Source organism: Gavialis gangeticus, unplaced genomic scaffold (genome assembly GCF_001723915.1).
Source record: "Gavialis gangeticus isolate Ggan-Ray unplaced genomic scaffold, GavGan_comp1, whole genome shotgun sequence".
NCBI classification, from domain to species: domain Eukaryota; kingdom Metazoa; phylum Chordata; order Crocodylia; family Gavialidae; genus Gavialis; species Gavialis gangeticus.
The window spans coordinates 22,003,403-22,018,503 of NW_017728993.1; the positions used below are offsets into that span (position 1 = coordinate 22,003,403).

General features: G+C 42.4%; 1 protein-coding gene across 1 annotated transcript in view; it reads left to right on the forward strand.

The window, feature by feature from the left end:
• Positions 1-15,101, forward strand: part of TRABD2B (TraB domain containing 2B) — a 568,857-nt gene that overhangs the window by 348,936 nt on the left and 204,820 nt on the right. Inside the window, exon 4 of the mRNA XM_019528309.1 lies at positions 1,731-1,877. Coding sequence (XP_019383854.1) covers positions 1,731-1,877 — 147 coding nt within the window. The remainder of the gene's footprint in view (positions 1-1,730; positions 1,878-15,101) is intronic.

A 15,101-nucleotide genomic window follows, 5' to 3' on the forward strand; every position in this document is an offset into this window, starting at 1 on the left:
AGCTGGGGACAAGGATGTTTCAGTGCCAGAGCTGTCTGCCGGCTAGCCCCGCACTAAGGCACCCTCATGCCCCAGTCAGCCACCCTGCAGCACATAGAGCCGGGGAGAGGTTGGGGGGAGAGCAGCCCTGGGCTGATAGACTGACCTCCCAGACCTCCCCAGGCTCCACATGCTGCATTCCCAGGTGCATGTGTAGATGTGTGCCCAGCAGCAATAAACTCTGGTGCAAATTGTGCCGGAGTTTATTGCTCTGCATTAATAGGCATGTGATGGGGTCCTCAGCGCTAACCTGATAGGCAGCCCTTTACAACTACTTTGCATAGTGGTGAATAGATGCAGAACGGGCAAAGCAGTTCAGAATCAGGCCCCATTGCCCAAATTCTGCCTTTTGTTCATTTTGACATAAGCCTAATGCTGTAAATTCACTCCATTTACTGTGGGGTAAGCCACAGTCGTGTGACTTAGAGTAATAATTGTAAAGCCAAAACTGGCTCTGCCTAGATCACAACCAGATTGTTTGACAGATAATGCAGAGGGAATTCTGTCCTATCAGCCATGGTCTGAAACTTGTTGAAGGTCATAGTTGTTGATCAAAGCATGATCCCAAATGTGATACTGTTCTCAACCAGGTAATATGAAGGGGAAAAAACAGACACAAGGTTCTTACTGATGTGACCCCATATCTATCTTTTTTTTTTTCAATGAAGAGATCTATTTTACGAATATAATCTCCAGGATTATAAAGCAAAATGATTTCAAGGAAATACTAAATTCCTGTCATCCCAGATTAGGTTCTATTAGGGAAAGGGCTAGTTCATTTCTTTCTGTAGTTTGCATTCATATCTATTTTAAATCTGGTCCTTTTAACCATTCATAGATCTACTCTATGTTAGGAAAACTTTAATTAAGGAAGACTTTAATGGTTTGGAAGGTCAGCTATAGTATCTGGGTGTCCAAAGATCAAAAGCAAGGAATGCTCCTTGTGCTTCTGTTCCTCTGCTAATGCATCCCCTTTGTGTTTCAAGAGCTGGGATGCAAACGCTCAGTGAGTCCTCTGGGACAGCCTAGCAACTTACTACCACCACTCACTTTGCTAAGAAAGGTCATGGGAAGGAGAAAAAATGGAGAAGTGGTTGAAATAGGTTCTTGGAGACTGTTTAAAAGACAGTAGCAAAACGCCTGGTAGCACCAAAGCTTTCTGCTTAATGATGTTTGGATGTTTCTGAATTGTATCTACCCTGAAGTTTCCTACTTCAGTTGGCCTTTGAACAGAATTTTTTCCACTCCACCCCACTCCTGTTTTGGGGGATGGATGGTAATAATACTTCCTTTGTTTTCAGATATTCCCTTTGCTCTCTCTTATAGTAAGGTTGACTGAAGTCTAAAGCAATCTGGTTCAATTTCTTGCTTTGACTTCCCAGCAACTCCACCAAAGTCATAGACATACAAGTGCCTATGTTATTAGTTTGCTAAGGAAAGTAGCATATTGCAAGTCTAAAACAGTTTCCTCTAAAGTTCTTCCCCAGATTGACCCATCTTCCAGTTGGGAAGAGCTGTCATGGCTTCTTCCTGAGCCAGTCTCTTGGTTGGACAATTGAAAGAGTCAAAGGAAAACAAGAGTCATCTGTTGATGAACCTTTGCACTGCTTCCAGATTGCACCCACCATTCACGTTCTGCTTCTATGGTTCTGCATAGACTTACATCACACAATTAAATTTTATTTGTACAGGTGCTGTTTGCTTTGAACCAAACTTTGCTGCAGCATGAAAGTCTACGGGCAGGCAGCTTGCAAGCTCCATACACCACTGAAGATCTCATCAAGCATTATAATTGTGGAGACCTGAATGCTGTCATATTCAACCATGATACTTCTCAGGTAAGTCCATCTCACAGCAGCCAGACTATGAGTTCTCAGTAATTATAACAATGTTAATACTCTGTATTTCGAATCCCTGATTATTCTAGGGCAGATATAGCTAGATGAAACTTAAACCAGCATAAATTGGTAAAACCAGTGCTCTAGAGTTCCAAGCAAAACCCTCAGTCTAAAAAAGCCCTGTACTGTAAGGTGTTTGAAACCCAAGTCCTGCTTCATATCTACATTTCTGAAAGAGCTCCTCTCCCAGGAATGTAGCAAAGCAAATACAACCATTCTCTAATGTTAAAAATCTGGATCTAGTTCCATATTTTTCTCCCAAACATGTCTCTGTTTCTAGCAGATAAAGTGTCTCAGTTGTGCTCAAGAGAGGACCTTTCACCATGGGCTACTGGTGCCACCTTACTTGGGGGGGCACATGCCCCCCCACAGTGACCAATCAACAATCGGGGAGGGGGGGGTTCCCCTGCAACCAATCTCAGGGCGCTCCCAGAAGTGTACTTCATCTGGCATGCCTACTGCTTGGCTGGCATCTGCAGGGGAGGCACCAGCACTCCCCCCTGCCCCCCCTGCCTGCTGCCTAAGCAGGGAGCGTGGCCTGTCAAGGGGTGCACCAGCTCTCTCAGGGGGTGCACATGCACTCCTGTGCACCCCCTTCACATCACCACTGGCCTTTCACTCTAGTCAAATAATTACACGTCCGGCCTATTACGCTTATAGCTTACAGACATGATACGATAGAGAAGGAGCGTTACAGGTTGAAACCTGAGGCAGAGAGGTTTCATGTGACTTGGTAGGGGGAGGTTGTCACATGGAGTTTGTGAAGGACCAAAAAATAGAGCCCTCATCTCACAAACCCCACTCCCCACCCTCTTCACCTTTCCTCCCCTCATCATCTCTCTCTCCATTCCTCCTATTCCTTTTGGTTTCCATGTGTCTCTCATTTGCTTAATGAGAGATTGGGATTTACCCTTGTTTCTTTGTGCACATTGGCTTCAAGGGGATGACTGCAAAGCTCTGCTAGGAATGTGCCCAAACAAAAGCTAATTACAAGCGCTTGTGGGGTCTTTGAACATAATTCCCTTCACTAGAAGAAAAGACTTTGTAATATTTGAGTTTATATTTGAAAAGGAAGCCATCCTTATGTAAATAGGCTACAAGGTAAACAACTTCTCAAATATGTTGTAATCCAATAATATTATGTGTGTCTCATGCAGCCCATTAGTCTCTGTTTATCTTAATTATCCAATACTAATAAAGACTTTCAATGTAGATGAAACCTGCGTTCCAGGCCAGCAGAGAGCTCATGGCAAACTTTGAGAGACTCCTGTGTTATATGCAAATGCTAATTTTCTTCTCCCTGGTTTTATATGTCAATGCTAATTTCATTCTCCCTTTTAACTATGTGGAAGCAGGATTTATGGGCTTTGTCTGTGCTTGCCTCTTTTTGAGACAAACGGACACAGACTCCAATATCAGTGTATAGCCACACCATGGCTGGGACTTACCTAAACCTAGCAGATAGCTGCAAGGCCCCTCTTACACCTTGGTAACACATATCTAACTTATCATGACAATACAATTCCATCGAAATTGCAGCCATCCTTCCAGCAACCATCTATAATATCAAAATCAGAGATCACTGCGTGGCTTCAAGCGAGGACTTCAATGGGAAGCATACACTAAGGAACAGCTCTTTTGTCTTTTTGTCTATCAGAGACATTTTAATCTTGTCAGAGCTTGATTCTCTGATCTTGACTCATAGAAACATAGGACTGGAGGATTATGTCTGTCTAAACCATCCCAGTGAGTACCAATCACTGTCCATGGAAAGACATATATGTGTGTATGTGTATGTATATATGTACATTATATATGTATACTTACATTATATACATATACATGTCTGTGTGGGTATATACATATGTGTATATAAGTATATATATGTGTATGTGTACATATATGTATATGTATCCCATACATACACATGTGCGTACGCATACATATATATACACACACATACATGTATACCCAGGTAATCAGCCTTGCACTAAAATAAATGAGTAATAAACAAATGATGATAAACGGGACCAGCTCAGAGTAAAATTACCCAGGAAAGAATCAGGGCTAAAACTCCACTGGTATAAATTTATTCCTGTTTAGGTTTCATCTTCTTCCCTTCACCCTGGGGCAGCTGAAAGCTAATGGAAGACAGTCTATGACTTTCTCTCCTATGACCTACCATGCAAGATACCCCAGATAATTGCATATCTAGATGCAAATTAAACTGGACCATTGTTTTAGTGCCATTGTTCCTTCACGAAACATCTCATACAGGGAAGTGCTATTCTGCATAGATATATGGGGCAGACCCAGTCACTAACACAACTGATCTAAGAAGTTATTGTGTCACCTATCAGTAATCAAAGAGCTTTTCTTCATGGAGACCTGTGTATTAGTACGCTTCAAAATAAAGTTGTCCAGACAACAGCAATCCTCTACTGAAGTGGTCTTCAGAACATAAGAGCTGGACCTAAGAGCTGGGGAACCAAAGATTTTGGGTAATAATAATGAATATTCTGCACATAAAACAACCTGAAAGACTAGATGTGCTGCCATATTCACCATTTGCATACCCATTTATGATACATAACCTTTGCAGATGGGAGCACTGGAATTCTGAGAAGCTCAAAGATAAATTGGTCAAGGCCACAAAGGAAATATTCAAGTGGATCAAGACTATAACCCAGGCGCCTTGATGCCCTATCACATCTTTTAATCACTACACAACAATATAATCTCCCCAGGAACATATCTGTAGTCCCTGAGCCAATTTATAGCCATTCACACTGATTACGGTGACTCACGGGAACTTTGTGTCAACAAATCACATATGTCTGGAGCGGTCTTGCGTTTCAGACTCATGAACGATAGAGTGTTTTAAAAAACTCTTATGTCTGCGTATTCTGGGATCAAATACTGCATTTAAAAAACATGCCATTAGCATCAAGGGAAGCAAAAAAGATTCCAACCAACCAACAGCACTAGCCAGGATCTCACAGAGTGCACTGTTATAACAGATTAGAGTGCTTACAAGCCATAGAAAATGAAAATACCATACCATTGGTTTTCAATATTGTCAGTGGCAAAATTCCTGCTGTCTTAATTGGCAGCAGAAATGGGTTCAGTATTTCTCTCTTGCATGTTTTTTAAACTGGTTTTGGGTTTCTGCTCTTTCAGAAATGACAAAAAGATGCACTTCCCAGGGCTTTTTTAGTCAGTCTCCCAAGCTTTGGTAGCTCCCAAAGCTTGTGTTATAGCTGGGTGCCTACCTCTGTCATAAAAATACTCTGTGGTTTGGCTAAAGATTTAGATTAGCCTTTAGGAATGATTATGCATATAACGTATCCCCCTAGTTTTCTTGGCTTCAGAGCATATGCATCTAAGCACATTGTTTTATGATGACCCGATAACAGATTGCTTCCATGAAATCAATAGAGTCAGCCAATGTATATGAGCTGTGGATTTAACTCCTAAGTAGCCATCAGGATATTAAATGCTCTAGGAAACTTGCATAGGGGTGCTAGAAGCTGGGTGTGTCTACACGTGCATTAGCGTGTTGCCTAGAAATCCTCAAGTTCTCTGGTGCACCATCAGTAGATACATCCTTCTCCTTGGAAAAGCTGGATTCTTGGTTCTGATATGATATGAGACTATGACAATAGTACACCGAGGTTTGTCAACCTTGTTTGTCTCTATGACCATCAGAGTTGGAGGGCAGACTGTGGTTTAGAGTAGATTTGAAGTATACGGTCAAAGCAATACAGCCAGTTTAGGAATGATTATGCATATAACATATCCCCCTGATTTTCTTGGCTTCAGAGCACATGAACCTAAGCACATTATGCCCTCTAATAGAGGATATTGGAGGGTACCATAGTCTGGGGGCTGGTTTGGCTGGGCTGTGTATGAAAACATCCCCTAGAATATCTTCCATTTCTCTGTCACATCCTACTAAGTGCTATGAGCCCCTTGCATTCCAGATGCTATATTAATCTAACAGAAAGATTATTAAAAAAATCACTTAAAAAAGAAATTTAAAATAAACCAAACCACTCCCACCATTATAGTTCTGCAGCATTCCTCCCTTTTGAAGTCTGGGCACCATTTTTCCAAGTTCGTAAATCTTCATTTAAACTTAATAAAACTTAAAGGGATCAAATTCATCCAGTTAAACTATGGCACAGGAATGGAGTCGGAAATGTATCTCTTATTCCTACACGCTTGTACAACTGCACGATTCTCCTGTGACTCTCAACTGAAAGATTTATGCTGGAGTTTCTGGGCAAACTGTCAAAATGATACTGAAATGAAAATGTCATAAAAGGAAAGAAGGTCCAGGGATATTTTACTCTAGACTTTTCTGAAAGGAAAATGTTCCCTTCCTACTTCATGGAGGAATCATGTAGAAGTAAAGATGCACAGCCCTGGTAGATTAGACCAGCGTCCCACCTGGTCCTTTATCCTGTGTTGCAAAGGCCCAGGATCAGCTGTTCACCTCCCTTTGAGGATCTGGACCTGTGCATGCCAGACACTTAACTAGGGAAATGCCTGAAATCATCTAGTGTAACGTTATAAAATGATCTGTCCCTAGAGGACATTTCTTTTTAATCCCAGGCACATAAGAAATTGCTGTATGGCCCCAAGCCTAGTAGGGGTGGGACTTACTGCTTATATCCTTTGCTCCAAATCTGATATACTTGTGGATGTTATCGCTGTTCATTTAAATGTTCGAAGCCTTTTCTTGAATACTGATAAGTGCTGTCTTGTACAGTGAGCTCTGTGAATGATTAATGCTTTGGGTTGAAAAAAGGGGGAGTTGCTTTGTCAGTCTGAAATTATTGATACTCAGTTATCATTGAATTCTGTTTTTATTACTATTAAGAGAGAGGTTATAGGAGTGTCCAGTTTATGTTCATCACAACTTTCATTACTTTTACATGTTTCCATCCTGTTCCTTCCTTTTTTTCCTTCTATCCTGCCTGCATCCCCAATTAATCCGGAACCAACTCAAATGTGTGTTCCTCAAATTTCCAGCCTTTCCCAGGGAACATCCTCTTTGGTCTCCTGCCCCTCCTCGTCTCTTTTGTTAGCCATTGCTCATGTCCTCCCTATGGATTTCAGTGCAGATCTGGCACGCTTCACAGTTGCACAGTGCATTTTGGAGCCAATTTTGGTTGAATTAGATCCCAGCAACTATTTATTTTATAAAGTGCCTGTGATAGCTTATTACATTAATAATGCAATGATAGTAACTCATATTTAAATCCAGCACCATTCATTAGATAGACTTCTACAGTCTGTGAGTCTGATCTATGAGCTCAATAAGAGTCACCATTGAGTTTCGTAGGCTCTGGATCAGACTCGCTGGGCCTTGCCACTGACTGTGTGGATAAAATGGGAGAAGTCCACCTTCCTTTTCCAGTGGTTGGGTATAATTACAGATGTTGCCTCCCCCTGGCTGCAGTGACCACACCACTTTAGAGCATCCATATATGTTCTGATCCTCCAAGGACATGTGAGGCCTTAGTCTTATCCTACAGACACAGAAATAGCCTGTTGCACTCCAGTACCATGCAGTACTTCACCATGCTGTACCCAAAAGTTTCACTCTTGTTGAGTGCTGAGGCCCCACATTACCTTTGACGCAGAGCAGTGCTTCTCAAACATGACTGAGACCTTCATAAAGCATGCTAGAACAGTTTATTCAGTCCACAAATGCAGTGGCCTTTAGAGTAGATCACAGCAAAAGAGCCAGCCACCTGGTTTAACCAGGGCAGGTAAAACCAGGAATGTGTAGTGACCAGAAGAGGGAATTAGCTAGGCAGCCTGTAACCACCCTTGCTGTAATTTGGCCAGGATATTGGAATAAACAGCTGCCAATGGTCTTGCCTTCATTTCTCCTCTGAATAATGACCTCCAGCAGTGCCCATGATAGAGTATTGCACTGCTTCCACTTTCTTTCTTTGCAAAATAGTTCTCATTTTGAAGTTTGTTTTATTTCCTATTATACAAAGTTGTAATTTTTTTTTTGTACAAAACCCAGTTCTTTCAGTAAATTAGAACAAATATTTAAAAACAATTGAAATTAAAACAAGGGACTGATTTTATGTTGATTTACCCCAAAGGGGGTTCCCCCCCACTTAATTCTGTTTCATGAGACATTTCAGATTCAATGGTTTTGTTCCAATTTGGAAGGAAACCGACTTGGAAATCTGATATATTTCTGCAACACAGACATACCACGCTCCACAAAGTTCTGATCACTGCTCACAGCAAATTTAGATGTCAGCTTCTCACTCCATCATCGCTATTACAATCTGCCAACCTGTCCAGTGCACCCCAATGGTCATTTTGCTCTGACATTAGATTATAAAACAAACATTCAAAGGGATTTTTTTTAGAACAAGCGGAGAATAAAACTCAACTAAACTAAATTAAAATCAGATTTTAACACAGATTTTTGTTTCCGGTGACCTGAGAGGTTGATTCTGCTGTCATTAAAGTCAATAGCAAAGGTCCCAATGGACTTCAGTTGGGCATTATGGCAACCTCTTCTCATTGATTTGAACTATTGAGAAATACCAGAGTTTGGCTAGTTTGGGGTGACTGGGTGATGTTAGTGGCAGTGTCCTATCATCCTGTGCTAACCCAGGGAAGGACAACCTGGAGTTTGTCAAGTGTAAAGAGAGAAATAATCATCTCATCTGACCTCCTTTATCACACAAACTGTGAAACATGGGCTTGATGCTCTAATGCTGACAATGGGACCAAGATAGAAGAAGACACTCTGTCCGGTCTTATCCTGTTCCTCTTCTTCAGTAGAAACAACCAGTTATAAACTATTTATATAGCACTTTTTATCAGTTGATCTCAACAGTATTAAAAGTAGAGGTGAAAACCATCAAAGATGAGGAAACTGAGGTATGGACAGGACTGGACACAGGCATGGATGAACCGGATGGCCACCCAGGGCCCGGACAGAAAGGGGGCCTGAAAATGTTTTTTTTTTTACTGTTGTCTGATTATTATTATCATTATCCCTGGTGGGGTGGGGCAGGGATATTAAAAGTTCGCCTGAGGCTGCCAGGAGTCTAGGTACGGTGCTGGGTACAGAACTGGGATATGACTTGCTCAAAGTCCACTAGCAGGTTCATGACAGTCAGGAATAGTTCCTAGGCTTCCCTACCCGCTGTCCAGTGTTGCAACCATCTTCCATTGATTTTTTTCCAGCTTGGCCCAGCAAATTGTATGGCTTATGCTGAGTCAATATTTTGGCAGCCTACTTCTTGTGCTTCTGATAATGTGAAATTCAAGATGTATAAATTCACATCACATCAAAGTCATCAGTTCCCCCACCCCCAGAAAGAAAAGCTTTTGTGCCTTGTCATACAATATGTTTGCAGTCTATAAATCATCAGACTGTGTTACATAACCTTTTAAATATGTTATCAGAGCATTCTTCACTTAAACCTGTCCTTTAAGATTTAAGGGTCCTGATAATTCTAATTACATTATTAATTTCCCTACATTATAGTGCTGGGTAAATCCAACAGGATATCTGGCTTGCTTCCAACTCTAGTCAATGAAAAGTATCTGTGGAATGCTTCAGCTACAATAAATACAAAACACACAACTGAAACCATTAGGTAGAGTGTTGAATGATAAGCCGGCCCCTGATTTGTCCAAGGAATGGAGTTTTATCAAGGGTAAAAGAAAATAAATCTGTACACCAAATGCACAGTTATTGAAACGAGACCCTTTGGAAACATCTTATCACCTTCAGACATAACTCAGTGCACACAAGCTGCCATAGCATCTTGACTTTACAGAGGAAGTCATTAGTTTTTGCAATACAGCTTAGTTCAGAACAGTCCCAGTGACTCAACCCAAGAAATTCTGATTCAAGTACAAGACAAGGAGTCAGCAATGCAGCCTTTGCATGGCATGTGTTTCTACCAAAGCCAGAAGAACTTCCCAAAATAAGCCTGTTGACCCTAAATTTGAACATGTTTATTCAGAGCAACACTTGGTCTTGGAAGTCAATAGAAAAACCTACCTACCCTCTTCTTGCAATTAAAGGAAGGACATTTCTAGGAAAATATTATCTCCCTTGCACTTGGAAGGATCCACCCTCTCTGGTAGGATTATACTCTTCTACTCTACTTTCACCTGTATCTAAACTCTGGATCCTCAAAACCTTAAGCTCCACCAAAATACCAGACCTGAGTCATCTACAACTTTGACTTGGGCCATGTGTGTAGTTCTGGAAACCTTGCTGGAAAACTGCACTCATTCATCATGAAAAAAGTCAGCAACGTCAAAATAAATGATATCACACAAGTTCTTCAAAGAGTTCCATTGTATCCCTGAATTTTTTTAATGGAAGATTTCTGTTTCCAAAATTTCAATTTCAGATAATTTTCTTAAGTTTTGTGGTTCCATTCTGGCCTTATTTCTTTCTTATACATTTTACATAGAAAGAGTTCATCAAATTATAAGAAAGTAGGGCTGGAAGGGACCTCATGAGGTCATCTAGACCATGCCCTGGCTCTTGAAAATTTTCAGGGATGGAGATTGCACAATTTCTCTAGGTAGCCTGTTTCACAGGGCTGTGCGAGGCTTCGGACAGAGCTTTGGATCCGGAGAAGCTTTGGACACTTTGGCATCAAAAGCAGCATGTCCGGATCAAAGCTCTGGCTTTGTTAGGCTTTCTGAAGCCATTTGGAGCTGCTTTGGAGATCCAGCCATAGAGTATAGTGGGGAAACAATGAAATATCTATAACTTTGGGTTTTTTTGTCTGATTTGGATGAAATTTGCAGAGATTATATTCTCTGCTGAGAATATGAAGCCTGCCAAGTTTCAAGAAGATCAGTGCAGGCAGTTGGGGAGAACTGCGCCCCAAGTTCTTGAAAGCAAAACTCATGTCACGTCTATGTGTTACATCACAGGGGGTGAAAATGGCAGGGGTGGTGGCTCCTGGTGAGGCCACAAAGCCTGCCAAGTTTCAAGAAGATCGGTATAGGGATTTAGGGGGAACTTCACCTCAAGTTGTGGACAAGCAAAACTCGTGACATAGGTGACACTGCGTGTGTTAAGGCGCAGCAGGATGAAAGCTGCAGGGATGGTGGCCCCTGCTGCAGCCACGATGCCTGCCAGGGAGATCAGTCAAGGAGATCAGTGCAGGGAGGTTGAGCTGCTGACAGGCAAAACTCATGCCATGGGTGTTTGTGGGAATGACTGTCTCTGTCTTGGGGCATGGGAGACACTACTGCAGGCCAGGCTGCTAAGCTACTGTGTTACCAGCTACCAATTAATCATGATTCACTCAGGAACCAGCTCAGTACACAGTACCTAGCTAATGTAGCCAGTTAATTACCATCAATTAACACGTACAAAAGCAGAGACTAAGGAAAGTAAATAATCGATACAGACAATCAACCGCCCCAAGACAGACACAGTCAGTTGCACAAGCACCCATGTCACGAGTTTTGTCTGTCAGCAGCTAGGGGTGCAGGGCCCCAGAACTGCCCTGCACCGATCTCCTCGACAGTTGTCAGGCATCTTGGCTACAGCAGGGGCCACCATCCCTGCAGCTTGGCAGACTTCATGCTCTCAGTCGATTCTACCACTCCTGCAAGTTTCATCCAAATCAGACAAAAAACAACAAAGTCATAGATATTTTATTGATTCCCCATTATACCCTATGGCCAGATCTCCGAGGTGGCTCTGAAGCTTCAGAGCTGCTTCGGCCGGATCAAAGCAGAAACCCAGTCCAGAGCTCTGGATCGGATCACTGCCATCCGAAACGGCTGGATCCAAAGCCGGATCAGATTGCTGCCCACTTGCACAGCCCTCCTGTTTCAATGCGTGGCCACCCTCCTAGGCAGAAAGTTCTCCATACTCTCCAACTTCAGTTTCCTCTGCTCCAGTTTGAGGACCTTGCTACTATTGTTGATTTATTGGAGAGAAAGCCAAACAAATGCTTCATTCAAAAGGTTTCTCAAACCATCCCACTCCCCCCCAAAAAATTCACTTGCAGAAAAGACGGTTGTGTTACAAAAAGTACAAATATAATGTTGGATAAATATCGATCAGCTTCATTGTACAAATCATAAAAGGGGACAGGATAATGGGGGAATGCAACCTAGTGGAGACAGTAGCATGCAGCTCTCTGTAGATTGCTGTACTTATGTTGTGAAGCATTTGAGCTGTTCCCTATTTTTAAGGAACTCGGTTTATGAAGTTTTCTTTGGAATGACTTATTTAATCCTGCTAGTTCAAAGGAAACGGGAAGGATTTGTTAGTCTTTTAACAATATATTGTGGCTTAAGTCTATGAGATGCTGTTTCTTTTTTGTGTGGGATCCAGAGGACATTTTTGTCACCTCATTATAAGAAAAAAAATATTTGACTGCCTGGTCTGATTTGGCAGGATCAGAATTCAAGCATTATACAAGAAAGAGCAGGCTGCCACATGCCTTTTGGTACAATTTTTCATGGTCTGCCACTTACCATGTGTCTGCTTGGATTACTGAGGAGTAAATATGAAAGGTCAGATCATCTCTCTTTCCGTCTGCTCTATTCTGTGCTGATATATCCTCCCTGATCTATGCTTAGAGCTCAGAAGTCAGATACCAGAACAGCTCATACCCAGTGTAACTGTGTTGTCCTGTCTGTAAAGAAATTGCTTCCAAGTGTCATTGCTCCGGATTCTTACCTGTACTGGGTGACTCTGCTGACTTTCATTAAGTGACTCTGGGTTTTTATGCATGGAAGTAGAGCAGAATTAGGCTCTTTAAAAAAAAATCTTGGATCCCAGAGAAAAGGGAGAACTCTCAGTCTTTTTCATTCCTCCATTTTCCATCCTGAGAATCCTGCCCTAAAAGACAATTTTATGCAACTTCCAAGAGGCTTCAAGTGGTCTGGGGCAAATGCCTGCATATCTGCTAGGTTCACTCTAGTTGGGCTGACCTAATACCTTGTCTTCGTTAGAAAAGTTCATGGCACCAGGTCTACTTTACAAAAGCAGAAGAGTCTCATGCTTTCAATCCTGTCTCATGCCAGTTCCGATTCAGGATGGCTATCATTCTCCAAGCTCGTATTATGCTGCTTGCTCTGTTGTGTGGAATTTCACAGATATTTTCAACGGTCTCAGTTGGATCGCACATTTGTTTTTGCTGTAAAATCCTGCTGCAAATTTTACATAGCCATTCACGTGCAGCTGCGAACATTGTATGAAGCAGAGATGTGGAACAGCAAACCATCATTTCCTACTTGAGCCTGGAGAGCACCTGCTCGCAAAGACCTGTTCTTCCCTGGACTGTCCTTGAACTGACCAGCTGTTCACCCAGATGGTAGCAAAGGGTAAAACAAAAAATGTCTTTGGAAGAAAGAAAGAAAGAAAGAAAGAAAGAAATGGTTAAACAGTCAAACAAAATAACTTCCTGGCCTCAGGTCTCTTCCTTTGATCAGGTTCCTCACTCAGGTATCTTGGCATCTCAATGGCCATGGTTTTAGCAGAAATGTTCTGTCAAAGGAAACAAAGCGTTTGGAAGAGAAATAGAAAAAAATAAGTTGAGCTTTTCCATATGTTTGCATGTATGCAGCCCATGCAGGTTTTCATTAAACAAAAAAAAATCATATCTTTTTGGATTTTGGAAGGGATATTATTAAGCATTAAAGGCTACCCTCAAAACTAAGCCCGACTTTTATTCTGCTTATACCGGAGGTTTGCCATCCTTATTCAATTAATATACAGATCTTAGTAATCTGGTCCTAAGTATACACAGCATACTTGGGTGAAGCATGCAGAAAGGGACTGCGCTCATCGTTCCAACAATGTTTTGTTAAGACTTCTTTAATCAAAACATTCATTCGGATAGAGGGGCTGGCTGCATACTTTGGCATTGCTACCAATGGTGGGGTCGGGGGAAGAGGGGGGCGCAACGTTGCTTTCTTTTTCTTTAAGTGCTCGGAAAGTGACTATTTAACTGGTGTGGAAAAATAAATAGAAAACATACACGGGGGTCACGACTTCTCTGGGATTTGTTGAAAGTCTTTTAGAGGGAATAAACATATCGCCCTCAAGGTGTTCATGAGCTACACAGCCCACGGTTTTAGCTTTGCTTTTCTTAGGCTTGCATGCATGATCAGTGAGTGGTGGAAGGAGGGGAAGAGTAGGACTTTGGTTCAGGTACCTTGGAGCAGGTTACTGCCTTGGGGCTTTCCAGACAGGCTTTTGCTCCTTCCCTGAGCATCTCTCAACTAGCCTCAGTAGTATGCAGCCTTTAAACCTGCTGGCCTTTGCTCTCTGGGGTGCCTCCCAGCCTGCCCCAGCCATATACAGTCTTTCATCACACAAAATAAGCAAATAAAAATCTTATTGTGTTGGACCCTGGGATAGGTCTGCTGTGTGGCCTCAGCCTTCCTTCCTCAGGCTTGTCCTCCTCATAGCTCAGAGGTCTCCTGCCTCTGGTGCATCTCCTCCACCTCTCCCACTGATTCTGCTTCTTGGGGTTTTGGTTTCCCAGTGAGCCATGTCCTCATTAGCCTCCCCCACAGCTGCAGCCCTTCAGTTTAACTAGCTGCTGTCCCCTATGTGGACAGGCCACCATGTTACCTACCTCCCCACTCAAGAATGAAGTCAGAGCCTTATTCTTCCATACTTAATGCCCCCACTTCACAGGAGAAGTGCATTCACATGTGTAGTCCCAGATCAATGGCAGATCCTGAGTGCATAGGGCTGTAAAGCCAGGTACCAAAACATGAGCCTGGAGTTGGTATCCCACATTGCCTTCAACCAGGTTAGAGGTGCGTGATCTGTCACCAGTGTGAAGGGGGCTCCTCGGAGGTAATAACAGAGGGCTTTGAATAAGAATGCCTCCCCATGAAGTGGCAAGTCATTGACTGAATATTTCTGCTCTCAAGGTAGGAGCTTTTGGCTCATACACAGGATACAGTGTTCATCATCCTCAAAGTTGTGTGAAGGAACAGCTCCAAGACCTCTCCTGAGGAATCCATCTGTATGATGGCCTGGTGTTCAAAATCTGGGCTATGCAATATGGGTGCCAAAAATATCTTTTTCATTTCTCCAAATGCCTCCGTGCATGCCAAGGACCACTCTACTACCTGGTGTGCCGTGTTGTGTAGTTTGTCAGTCAG